At 37.3% G+C, this 14,016-nt stretch overlaps 1 protein-coding gene across 23 annotated transcripts in view; it reads left to right on the top strand.

Moving 5' to 3' along the window:
- The window catches only part of ELAVL2 (ELAV like RNA binding protein 2), a 143,056-nt gene that overhangs the window by 120,240 nt on the left and 8,800 nt on the right, over nt 1-14,016 (top strand). For all 23 annotated transcript variants that reach the window (XM_025432551.3, XM_025432557.3, XM_025432556.3 and 20 more), the window contains 2 exons: nt 7,783-7,936; nt 11,569-11,794. In XM_025432551.3, the coding sequence (XP_025288336.1) occupies nt 7,783-7,936; nt 11,569-11,794 (380 nt within the window). The remainder of the gene's footprint in view (nt 1-7,782; nt 7,937-11,568; nt 11,795-14,016) is intronic.

Raw genomic sequence — 14,016 nt, 5'->3', positions numbered from 1 at the left:
CAGGACCCTGAGATCATGACCTGAGCCACCCAGGTACCTCTGATTTGGGGAACATTTGATAGATTCTGCTCAGTGTAGTTTTTCAGAGGCTGAGTTTAAGAGAGGCTGTCAAGTATCCAGCTTGTGATGAGTTGCTTAATACAAATCTTAAAACCAGCATCCTTTTGTTTTTCTGTTGCTGTTCTGTAGTGTTAGCGTTGTTTTTAATAATGCCATACAGGATCACTTTATTCTTATGACATCACTTATTCTTTGGTTCATTTTTAAGTTGGATATAAGGATCAATTGCTTTGAATTTTATTTAATGTTATTGCGCTAAAACTTGGAAATGATGTGAAGCTGGATAGTCCCTAGTGTAGTATACCCAGTTGCTGTTTTCCCTTTCCATTAAATGATATGTAATTAAAAAAACCTGTTTAATACCTAAAATATTCTATTTGAGGTACATTTCAATTTACTTGGTGTAAAGCAATAGTCTTGAGACTCTTGATTTTTCTTTTTCAGCTGCCATCTCCCACCTCTCTTAGCTCTTTCATAGACATCTCCTAAGTAGTTCTCAGGCAATACTAGCAGTGGAAGAAATACAGGAACTGTTCTAAGGAAAAGACCCATTTTGATGTATTCAAATTTTCTTAGGTGTATAGAAGAAAAAATTCAGCAGAACTAAAATACTTACCTTCTTGCATATCTCTTCTGGTATTTCCTTGTAAATGTCTGATCATCCTCCCAAGAATTGTCATTTTGCTAGAATCTTGTATGATTTCAGGCTCTGTTGCAGCCAGTGGTGTAGTGGAAAATCCCTTGACAAAGCAGCAAGTCCTCAATCCTACACCTTGCTCTGCATCCTTGGACAAGTCACTTCACCTTTGTGTGCCTCAGTCTTCCTCTTTTCTAAATATCAAGAAATTGGGCTAAGTGATTTCTGTTTCCTTTTTGCTCCAAAATTAAGGACCCCCCCCACCCCGCTGCTACCCCACATCGCCCAGCAATTTATTATTCTGTTAAGGATTTTATTGCTTCTGGGGATTTGAGTCCCCAATTTGTGAAATGAAACTTCATTCCTGACATGTTTAATGCTATCTGCATTCTAGTCTATGCACAGAGAACCATCACATGCGATGTTTGCTGTATTACAAAAAAGATTATAGCTCTTCTTAACTTTTTAAGACAAGATTTCAGAAACTAAGTTTCCCCACCTAGTGTGTGATTGTAAATCCTTTTCATTACAGTAAATATGTGGTAGGTACCAGGGTGTGCAGTGTAGGGTAAAGACTAGGTTACTTATTTCAAGGACATCACGCAATTACGAGACAGAATAAGAAACAAATTGATCTTGGTTTCCTCCGTATGGACGAGAACAAGATGTGTGATGCAGTGTGGGTCCCAGCAAGGAAACTACGATGGGAGAAGGTGGTGAGAGTAGACGTTAGGCACTCAGCAATGCCCTTATTGAATCTGAAGTGACTCACATTTAGTTGAGTGGGAGGAGTAGGTTATACTAACACAGGGAAGTCAGAGAGGAAGGTTTGGAAAACTACTGAAGGTTGTGTGTGTTTATATAGAGAAGGGAGTCCGTGCCCGGAACATAAAGAACTAAGAAATTTGAAATTAATCTTAAAGCATTAGGGAGCCCCTGAGGGATTTGAAGCAGAGAAGAGCACAATTGTGTTTTGTGGTGTTTCTTGAATTAAAACAATCTTTATGAGACTTAAAGCATTCAACAAATTGAGTCTCAGTAAAATTTGAGGTCTCCCATGTATTTTCCACTGATGTGGTTTTCTGAATTCTTTGTCTTGGAATACTTATTAAAGGTAACTCCCCTAATCTATAATACCCTTTTTAAGCCTTCCTGTTAGGGGTGATTATTGCTTTTAGCTCTAACACCTTTGCTAGAGCTAATCTTTAATTTCTTATGGACTTATTTTTGTATGCTTTGTTCTCTCAGGGTTACTCCTTTGCAACCATTTGTGAAATATGCCCTTGAAAAAACGTAATCTTAGGCTGTGATATGTATATGCCTTGATGTGTGTTTGAGACTTGTTCCTGGTGGGGTTTTGCATTTAGAGGCAGATAAAAGTACAGTTCTTCCCTTTAGGTGAATTTTGAGGTCTGTGGCCTGAATTGTGGTTGGAGATGGCATCCATCTGTGTACTTTACTTCTGAGCTCTTTTGGAGGGTCCAGTCTACCCACCTGTCTGTCAAGCCTTAATGCTGCCACAAGACCTTTGCTACTGCCTACTGGAGCCAGAGCAACTTTTATTTAGTGAGATTGTCATTTTTCAGATAGTCCCATCAAAACTCCATTTATTGATAGGAACAGCAATTAATTCTCAGTTTAAATAGGCACAAGCATGACCTTGTCCACTCCTTTCAGTTGAAGAGATTGAATGGAGCTTTTCAAAAAAGTCTGAAGTGGCAAGTACCTAATTTTCAGGTTTAATGTTTATAGTCCTGGGTCAGTAATTGACAAGTGATAGAAGTTGTTCAATGGTGATCTTGCCAGTGGGAGGTTTTTCAAATGTCCTTAGTTTAATAAAGAAGGAATTGCTTTGTTCATGTATAGACTTTATCTCTTTAATCTGTTGGTATTAATGTCCACTGTCACTGATCTTTCGTTGATGAATTAGAGAGAAATGAGAGCAGTTGTATTTCTGGACAAAAGCATTTCAGTGGACTTCTACCCAAAGTAATATATTGGGATTTTAAACTTTACTATGTACATGTAATAAAGTTCTAATTCTTATCCATAAGATATTTTCATTCCTTTAGTTCTGTGTATTTTGATTAACCTGTGTTTTGATAGCCCATTCTTAGTCTATATGTTACTTGTCCTTGAATGTTTAATGTATAATTAGTTTTAGTTGCTGATGAAGAAATGCGTTTTTAATTACAAAGAATATATTGTGTTTCAAACTATTCCATTTTCAAGACCTAATTACTTTGATAAACCTATTTTTATCTCTGTTTTGTCCAGCATGATCTCATTTTGAAGAACAATTTGAGAAGCCGTTGGCTAGAGCATTTGTCTATACTTCTAACTGCTTCCCTTCCTTCCCCTCAAGTAATCTCAGTATTGCTTGTCTTTGTTTATTATATCACTTGTAGGATTGTGAGAAATTCTAGAAAAAACCTGAGTTTTAAATTGCTATCTTTGGAGTAGATTGGTGTTCAGTGTTGTACTCCCTGTATCATCTTTAAATATTTAAATTGCAGACTCTCTGGCTGCCTCTTAAATTAGATCCTTCACTTAGTAGTTTTGACATTTCATAACCTTGCTCCTCAGGCATTAAATATTCACCTGTTTAAATGGCAGTGAAAATTTAAAATCCAAACCCATTCTATTAATCCAGTGAAAGTAGATTGGAGAACAGCTTGCAGTTGGTGAAGGAAGAAGCTATTTTGACCCCACTGGGACATACGCTGAAGGTTCATTGTATTGAAATATTTCTAATACATAGTTTGCCATAAAACAAAACCATCTCTTGCATCTTCTTCAAGAGGTTTTAACCTTGAAGAACCATAAAAATAGACATAACACTTTGAAGTTTGAGTTAGCCCAAGAATGGTTTTCTAAGTGAGTGATTCAAGGCACCAGTAGAAATTCCACATCCACAGAAAAATACGAATGGAGAAATTTGCTGATAATTGCTAGATATAAAATTTTGTCTGGAAACTAGTTGGAATCTCCAGAGTACAAATCTGTCTTCCACTGCAGGAGTCTTCTTCCTACTTTGATCTAAGTACACATTCTGTTTATAATCCTTTGAGATAGAAGAAGAAGAAATGTTTTGCCTGTCTTGGAAGGGAGGATGTTATTAACAGTGGTGTCCTTGATAGAGCAGAGGAAGGGCTTGTTAATCCTGAGGAAACAAAGGTATGGAGGTGACACATGTCCCCTTGGTCCGGGAGAGGGATGGTTGCCCTTCCTTACATTTTTATTTCTTGGAAGTGGATGACGGGTAGTGAGGAGATAATATTGCTCATTTAATTCATTTTAAGAATTGGAAAGTAATAAAGCTAATTTAAAAATGCTAATTATCATGTGCAGTTTCTGCAGTGAATCTCAACTAGTGACCACTCATTCTTGGGAGAAGTTACTTTTTAGAAAATATTAATAGAAAATGAAATAAAATAACTTTGACTTAACAATGATTTCTAGTGTCTAGAAATGATTTCTAGTGTCTCTTTTCTGCTGCCTTAGCTCAGTTTGACTATATGTGTAAGAAATAGCCAAGATCCATTTAATTTTTCCACACTTTCAGAACAAAATTTACTATAGTGTGGTAAATTGTAGAAAGAAAACTGTACAAAGATACAAGGATATGGGGTCAGAAGGATCAGTTTGAATCTAGTGGTATTTAACATTAGGCATGTTATTTACCTTGTCTATACCTATGTGCCCAGCTGTAATATGTTAATGTGTGCCTTACCTACCACAAACAAAACACTGCTTAAAAATGCTTTGCACATGGTGTAGTCTTGTAAGTCCCTAAGTGTAAATTAAATGGAAATATTATTTGTTACTATCGTGAATTTATATGCAGTGTGATCACCTCTATCCTGCCTGTAGTGATGGGAACCAGTTCTTTTACAAAATTACTGAAAAATAAGTCTTGAGGAGGCTTATTATTGGTTCTTGGAGCTCTTTTAATGTAGCTGCGTTCTAAAAATATACCTAGGGTTTGTTTTAATAAGGTATGGTAGGACATATAGATATGGAAATTATCATTATGAAAATAGAAGTTTATAGTTACAGATCTTTGGAAATAGGGTGCAACATGACTTGTAGGGCCACATGGGGAAGCATCAGGGATAGTCAAGAGGCAGAGAGGAGGGTGGAGTATGGTTCAGAGCTTTTGTTGGAGTTGCTAGTGGGAAGGAAAGGGTGAGGCAGGGTAGTTGTGCTGATTAAGTTTAGCATTGGCTAATTTGAATAATTTTGGAGGACTCCAGCTTGACTTGGGATTGGGATTCCTAGTTGTCAGGCATCTGGCCCTAGGATTAGGAAAGGGAAAATAGGCTTGGTGTGTGAGAATTTGATAAAGGAGTTATGGCTGTGGGCTCTGGGTTGGTTATTTATATATATCAAAGGCACGCTCACAGGGGAGTCATTTACTATCCAAGAAATAGCTATCCTTGGGAGGGGCAGTCTCTCCAGGATAAATGGCTCCCGATGCTAGAGCATCAAGAATATAGAAAATAAAATATTGTCAGTACAGGCTGAGAGTTAAAGGACCAATGTAAACCTAAGACTAGACATTGAAGAAAAAAAAACAGATAACATAACTGACCCAAGTATGTTTTCAAAGCTTTTATATAAGCACTAAATATAAACCGGTTTTCCTAAATATATTTTAGGATAACTTTTAAAACACTCCACCCACACTCCTCTGAAATGCACAGAGCAGTAAATGTCACTGCATGAGTAAATTATTCTGGAACACTGTAATGGACTCAGGTTACTCTCAGCTTTAATGGTCTGTGTCTTTACCTGTATTCTCAGATGCATGTAGCAGTAAATAGTATTTATAGTCAGCTAGGTTTTTAGGTTCTATGCTAAAAGTTTTGTGTAGATTAGAAATTATTTTATTAATCCTAGTCACCATACAAAGAATGTACAGTTATGTGGTAATAGACTTAAATAATTTATGCAAGTTCACAGAGCCTTCAATGAATTGAATATAGTTTTGAGTCCAGGCACTCTGGTTAGAGAGCTGACACCTATAACCATATTACACTATCTCATGCCTTGCTTAAGCTCATGGAGTGGCCACCTGCTCCATGGCTTGCTTCATCCTCCCTGAGAAGGGAGCCTTGCGACTTTGAGAATGTACAGATGCTTACTCTGTTGCCTGTGGGAGGTGGCTCTTCGTAAGGGGAGCACTTCAATCACGTGATCCAGGGCAGACTAACTGCCAACTTGCTAAGAGTTCCCTGCCGCTGAAAGCAAGAATTGAAGTGGTGAGATTTTTAGCTTACCCTGATAATTGAGAATTGTGCTTTAGGAAAGAAATTGGGTATTCATTTTTCTATACCACTGAGTATGTATGTAATTCATTTGCTTTGTGTTTTCAGTTTATAGCAGTCCTAAGACTAGATTTCACTTGAATTATTTTGATGATCACTAGGAATTTTCTTTCATTTCTTATTTTTCACTTACATTGAAGTTTCCCAACTTTCATTCTTCTTAAGTGTTGAGGCATAGACAGAAAGCACATGTGAATAGTTAATGTATCTGCTCTCCACCACTCTTCCAAATTCCTTGTGTCTCTAAGACAGGACAATCCCTCATGTGACTCAGATATAGTCTTTGGACAAATAGGTATATTTTCACTTGTTAATGAGCAAATTTGTTGAATAAAGGTTAAGAGTATTAAATGTTAACACGAGTGGGGCAGGGATGAAAGATAAGACTTTCTTAAAGTAGTATAAAACCTGACTAACTTTTTCTGAAAAGCCAAAAATAAAAAGGTGATAACACTGTGGGCATAATGTAAACCATGGAGAAAATATTTGAAAATACCAAAAGCTTGTTTAAATGGAAAAGATGTTTTTGTTGTTGCAGTGAACAGTGGACTAGATTAAAGATGGATACTAATAGATAAAAGTAGCAAGCAGAAGTTACCGTGTTATGATCCCTGAACAAGTTGATCTAAGTTAGACCCATTGCCATTTTTATGAATGATCTGAAAGGTGGGAGGTGGGGGGTGGGTAATATTGTGAAGTTCTTGGACTTAGCCCAGAAAAGCTCAGAATTAAAGGAGAGGGAATGTGGTTAGGAATAGCACATGAGATTTAGAGCTATCTAAAAATTGGCAGAGATAGTTGTAGGCAAAGAGCTGTAGATTATAATTTGGGCGCACGCTCTCAATGACTGCATGAACTGTCCCTTAAGTCCTTGGTCTAGCGGTTGCTGTGGACCACAGGATCAGTGAGGTATTAAATGGGTTTTACTCAGCAAATATTCAGGCATCTATCACATGCCAAGGTATTGAGGATATCAGTGATAAGAAAGAGATGTAATTCCTTAAGGCATGGAGGTTACATGAAGAATGTTGATTACAAATAAATACAGGCAGACTTACTTTGTCTTCCATCCTTCTAGAATTTTGGACATTATATCTTAAAGAGAGGAAGCATTTTGAAAGGATACATAAAATGGTAGGTAGAACCAATAAAGGGACTTAAGACCTTTTGGAAAAATCAATGTTACAGAGACTTGTGTACTAAAATAAGATGAGTAACAAGGGATATAGCTCATTCACATATTTTAAATTTCTGAGAGTTTTGGGATGATAGAAAGTTATTTTGGCAATGAATCAAAAAGGTGTACTTACTGATTAAATAGTGTGACTTTTTGGAAACTTTGTACCACCACCTACAGAAATGGGAGAGGCTCAAAAACAGGTCACAAAAATATGTTGGTTGGATTTAGAGTCTTTAAGCTTAACTATTTGAGCCTACATTTCTAGTTTAGGGGGTTGGCCCCATTGAGGACAACCTATTACCACGAGTATTACTGTGTTATGTAGTTTGTTTTGAAAACCTGCAAACCTAGGGCTAAATATTCTCTCTTTTCCCTCTCTGGGGGCGTGACATTTCTCATTTGTTGAGCATTTCTCCAGAAATGAGTAAAACTGTTAACGCCAGACTTGCTTTAACTGTGTTGTTTGTTACGTGCTCTGTATGGAAAAGCTGCTAACTAACTTTAGATAGTCTTTGAGTTTCTGAAGGCAGGTAATAGAGGATGTGTATTTGCTTAATTTAATTTTCCTTTCCTAGGTTTCCTATGCTCGTCCAAGTTCAGCTTCTATCAGAGATGCAAATTTGTACGTCAGTGGACTTCCGAAAACAATGACCCAGAAGGAGTTGGAACAGCTTTTTTCACAATATGGACGCATCATTACTTCTCGTATTCTTGTTGACCAGGTCACTGGTAAGTAGGCATCTGGTCTAGACAATCTTTTACAATTTCTGAGTGGCAGATTGTGAAATACTCTGCCTTTCCATACAGCAGTCTTGCCTCTAGAACACATCAAAGGTATATGTGGACCAGAAAATGCAATTTTCTGCTGGAATTGTTCATAAATATGCATGGATAAAAATAGATTGTGGAGTGGAGTAAGCGAGCTTGAGTCATTTCCACCCCGAAGGGGCAGGTTGGAAGTCTGTTTTATGGCATGTAATAAATTTGTAGATGATATAATCCTCATTTCCAAGCTGCTGCATGAAAAAAAGCCCCCATACTCTTCATAAAGTGCTCCTCCTACTAAATAGTCTTGTTTTTTGTATAAAAATGTAGTTTAATGCAGCAGTATGTACCTAGTTCTCTAAGGGAGGATAACGGTGTGTCTGCACTGGCTGTTCAGGATGGTTTCCAGGTCCATGCTGTGTTACACGGGCATGTATAAGAGTTTGAAATTTGAATGTTAAAAATTTATTTAATTCCTGGTAGAACTTTTGACCAAACGAAAATCAGAAGACAGATAGGTTTATTAAAACTTTATAAGGGAGCTCTTCTGCCAAAGCTTTTTTTTTTTTTTTTCCTACCAAAGCTTTTAAAGAAAAGCTAAAAAGCTAGCAGTACAGGTTTGATTATGGATTTTAAGAACAAATTGTAATTTTCTGTTATGAAAACAATGCTATTCTTTTTAAAAACATACTGAAAACAGAGAAACATGGTAAGGAGGGGAAAGTCAACCATAATGCCATGTACTCAAGCAGTCACATTAAAATTTAGTGGGTTCTGGGGAAAACATAGGTTTTCCTTTAATTTTTTTGTGTGTTTCCTTTCCTCTCAATTTCCCTGTTTTTTTCCTTTTTCTCTCTCTTCTGATACCACCGGAGGAGATGTATCATATATTATAGTGTCTATTTCCTTTCTAAAGGAAGCAGTGGATAATGTCTTACAATCCTTGGTATTTCTGTGGGTGACCATTATTTCTCCTCTTTCATTTCTGATTTTGAGTCCTCTCTTTTGTGTTGGTGTATCTGGCTAGAGGTTTATCAATTTTGTTGATCTTTTCAAAGAAGCAGCTCCTGGTTTCATTGATCTGTTCTCTTGTTTTTTGTTTTTTGGGTTTCAGTATCATTTATTTCTGCTCTAATCTTTTTTTTTTTTTTAAGCAGTAGATTACAGATTAAAATCAGGCCAAGTTTTTAAGTTTTCAGGTGAAAATCAGTTTAGTTGATCTCAGTTTGAACAGAAGCATCCCGTGTTCTCCTCAGTGCTGTTAATTGGCTTCACTGCATAAGAGGCATCACTGTTAGAGTTCTGGGTAGAGAGATATCTACCTTCATATACATGCTTGGGCAAATGGCTATAGGTTTTGTTGTATGAAGAAAATGTAGTCTATGGAAGGAATGTAAAAATATGGTCTTTTCGTCATAGCTGCATTTATAATTTTCCTTGTACATTCTGTCACTCTATCACACAGACTGAAGATCAGTTAAATAGAAGAAATCAGGTTTAGCAATCCAGATAAATTTGCTTAAAGCAACAGAAATGCCGTTTTTTGGGTTCATATCATTCATGCTTTTTAATTCATCATTTAAATTTGAGAGAGAGAGTGAGTAAGAGTACAAGTAGGAGTAGCAGAGGGAGAGGGAGAAGCAGACTCCCCACTTAGCAGGGAGCCTAATGTGGGGCTCGATCTCAGGACCCTGGGATCATGGTCTGAGCTGAAGGCAAATGCTTAACTGCTTAATGGACTTAGCCACCCAGGTGCCTCTTAATTCGTCATTCTTAGTGAGAACTTGGTGGATGGAGAAGTAGATTTCACCTCTAGTATAGAAAGCCTATCTTTTTAACTCTGAAGGTGGGTGTTGCACCAAGCCATTGGGTTATTCATTTTTTTTTTTTTTTAAGATTGATTTATTTCATAGAAAGAGAGAGCACTCACGCAGGCATGCAAGAGTACAAGCATACAAGTGAGTGGAGGGGCATAGGGAGAGAATCTCAAGCAGACTCCCCACTGAGTGCTTGATCTCATGAGATATGACCTAAGCCGAAACTAACAGTTGGACACTTAACTGACTAAGCCACCCAGGTGCCCTGCTTTGGGTTATTTTTATTCATACTCAGATTAGAGTACCTGTAGGTACTCAGGTTTAAGTGACTCAGTCTGTTAATCAAATGCTTTCCCCGTGGAATAGTTAAGTTCTAGTGGTTATTAATTCTTCATGTTAGTGAATAACTAAAAGGATATATTTACTTTCATTTCACCATATTATTTTTTCTTTATACTTAAAATTTTCAGGGTGAAATTATTCACTTTACCTGAAATGGAAAATCCTGCAATTTTGTTATTCAGCCATCAGGTGGTAATAATGTACCACTGATACAACTTAAATAGGAAAGGCCTGAGATAAATGTATATGGAAGAATGCCTCTCCACCTTAAAATAACATTCTAAGCTATTGAACTTACACAGTGTTAATTACAAAGCAAGTAGAACTTCATTCCTTTTTAAAGTTCCTATAAGTCCTGATGGTCTAAGTACATTTTCTCAGCCTATCTCTCTCAATAACCTCTTACTCTGTTCTTCATTGACATACTCTGAATCATCTAGACTTTTCTAGCTACTAGTCCCAAGCTGGTATGGCTAGTACCAATTTGCTTGCCAAGAAAGTGTTTCTCTACAATTGTTTCTCTGGATGGCCAGCCATGGCTACCTCAACCAGCCCATTTAAGCTAATTAAATAAAATGGATGGGGTTTTTAGCTGGGCAGGTATTTGGCCATCCCTCTGCTTTCCTTTTTTGTGTCTCAGAGTGGGGAGAGCATGAGACAGAAGATGGCATTTCCATAGGAGTAACACTGCTAGAGCTAGAAAGCTTTGAGGCTTTATTTCTATTTTCTTTGTTTTAAAAATATAGGTCCTCTTTGATCCCCTTTTCGCCTTATAATATTGCTTCTCTCATAAAGTATGGCTAGTTAAAAGCAGTGGGAGAGTTTCAGGGAATCAGAGAAGCCTCTTCAGACATTTTTCTTAGAGGGCCAGTATCCTATGTAATATTGTTAAGTAGAACTTTATTATTTAAAAATTTAGCTGAAATCTCTTTCAACCACTGTGATGTATTTTTAGCACAGCTTTTTAGCATTTTTTATCCAAATGCCTTGTTCTCTTCTCCTTATAAGAAAGGAATCTGCTGTGCCCTTCATTTGTGAGCTGCTTATCTGATAGCATAATTTGAGAACTAGAACTCAGGCATGCTGTTGTTGACATTATTAAAGGCAAGGTTGTATATGAGAGAGCGCAAAGATGGCAGGTATGGAGAATGTGGACATCCGGAGTGCTTTCTGTTTGTCTTGGCTTGTTGGTAGGCATGTAATAATGGATATTCAGATTGTATAGATGACTTTATGCATCGAAAAATATATAAAATTGTGATCTAGACTGAATTGCTACTAAGGTAAGGTAAGACTTTCCTCCTCTGATTTGTGGCAGATGTTATATGTGGGTGAAAACATGTTTTTGAGAAGGAAAAATTAATTTATCCTTTTCTTCTCTCCCTCCCTCTCCTTCCACTCCCTCTTTCCCGAATCCTTACCCACATCTACCAATAGGCATATCAAGGGGTGTAGGGTTTATTCGATTTGACAAGCGGATTGAGGCAGAAGAAGCTATCAAAGGCCTAAATGGCCAGAAACCTCCTGGTGCCACAGAGCCAATCACTGTAAAGTTTGCTAATAATCCAAGCCAAAAAACCAATCAGGCCATCCTTTCCCAGCTGTACCAGTCTCCAAACAGAAGGTATCCAGGACCACTAGCTCAGCAGGCACAGCGTTTTAGGTAAGTCTGGTCTGGTTCTTGCACCCAGCTACTAAGAATCTGAGGTTCACTATGCAGTACTTTTATTGACAGGATTCTGGTTTGCTCTTACTGTTGTTTTCTTTTTCTTATGGCCACAAAGAAAACCTATTTGAGGTGTAGTGTCTTTTGCTAATATGGAAGGTGGTAACAAAAAAGGACAATAAGCTATAGCAATTGTTCTCAGCTGGGGAGTAATTTTGCTCCTTGGGACATTTGGCAGCATCTGGAGACATTTATGTGGGCAAACTTGGGTGGGGTTTGCTACTGGCATCTGGTGGTTAGAGGTCAAGAATGCTTCTAAACATCCTACAGTGTACAGTATAGTCCCCAACAACAGCAAATCATCTAGCTTCAAACAATAGTTCTGCAAGGTTGAAAAACCCTGACCGACAGATTGCTGGGTTCTTTCTGTTTCCAGTGCTTCTCATTTCCCCTTTCTAGTTTTTTTCTTGGTAAGATTTTCTTCTTGTATTTCAGCTTTTAGGTCAAGCACTTTTAGTTACTTTGTTTTATAATATGTACACCACCAAGAATATATAACCTATGTGAAAACATTAAGTTTCTACAAATGGATTCCTCTCCCCTTTTAAAATTTTTATATCTTGTTGTTTAAGGGTTCACTGGCCAACCTCCTCTATAAAAGGCCAGATAGTAAATCTTTTAGGCTTCAGGGGTCATGGTCTCTGTTGCTTATATATCTTTTTTTTTTAAACAACTCTTAAAAATGTAAAAGCCATCCTTCAATCCTAGGCTATACAGAAACAGATGGCAGTGTGGATTTGGCCTGTGGGTGGTAGTGTTCAGACCCCTGTATAGTCCATAGAATGACTATGCATCTTTAGTTCAAAGAAGACATTCTATCTTGTAGACAGCATAAATATTTCAATTTTTCAAGTTTTATTTTAGACGTGGGGTAACAATCAAATCAACTGTCGTTTTAAAAACCTCTCTAATCTGCATGTGAGAACAGTGACTTTAAGACATTAAACACGGCACAAAGAACTTCGGTTTCATAAGCAAAGCTACCCAGGTTGTTTTTCCAGAACATTTTTTAATATCCTTTTTGGCCATATGGTATACTGCAGCCATAATTCCATCCATCTAACCCCATGCTTTTTTTTTTTTTTTTAAATCCCAAGTGCATATCAGTTTTCTTTCCTTGCAGGGGTAGAATAGTTAATTACCAAAAATAGGATCAGAAATGTAGCTTAATGAGCAGTTACGTTTTTTGAGCTTGAATCACATGCATTTTTTTTCATTGGGATATTTAGAGTGCTAAATCGGTCAGATACCTGCTTTAAAAAAAAAATTGTGTCACCTGAGGTGTGAGAAAGAAATTCGCCATAAACACTATGTTCTGTTCCTACTTAGGATAGCTTTTGCCTTGGGAGAAGAGGTGATACTGTCAAAAGGATCCATTTGAAACTGGATAACTGGGTTACCCAGTTGATTGAGCCTGTGTTCACGCTCTGCTTTAAACTTTGCCTTTTTTTTTTTTTTTTTTTCTTTTTTTTTTAAAGCATTGTCAGGTAACACTGCTGCCTTTGACCACGGTAGATGGTAGCCATGACTGCAGGGAGAGATGGATTGGAGCAGCTTGTGGAGAAAGAAATCTCATAAAACTGTTTATTTTAGGCTCTGCCTATTGGTTTCCAGTGTGACATCTTAAAGTGAATAATATTTTCTGCAAATTTTGCACAAACTTGAGGGAATTTTAGAGTTGTTTCCTGGACAGCCTATCCAGTTAACTTTAGAGCTCTTTGGAATCTAGAAAAGAGTTTTGTGTTTACATGGAAGAAGGTTCTTTGAGACATTGGTTGATTTCAACCCTGTGAAAATAAAAATTTTTCATGTTAATTGAAAGCTGTGCTCATTTTAAATTGTTCATTAGTTCTAGTGTTTTCTGGTGTAAACTCTGGTTTCATCTTATGGTAGTCATTAAGTTAAACTTTGTTTGGAGAATCTGGCCTGAATGATGAGTGAGATATGGGACCACAGGTCTAAGGTTACAGGATCTGCAGGAGAATACCTGATCATTGCAATGGTGAGGCATTCAGGAGACTCAAAGACAAGACTGGAAACTGCTGTGTTTGCACACAGCCCCACCCAGCCCACTCCGTACATTCTCCGTGCTTCAAACTTGTGGTTTGGAAAGCTTTCCAGAATGTTCTGATGGTCAAATTTAATATCATTTCTAAATA

Source organism: Canis lupus, chromosome 11 (genome assembly GCF_003254725.2).
Source record: "Canis lupus dingo isolate Sandy chromosome 11, ASM325472v2, whole genome shotgun sequence".
NCBI classification, from domain to species: Eukaryota; Metazoa; Chordata; class Mammalia; order Carnivora; family Canidae; genus Canis; species Canis lupus.
This window is presented reverse-complemented; position numbering and strand designations above follow the sequence as displayed.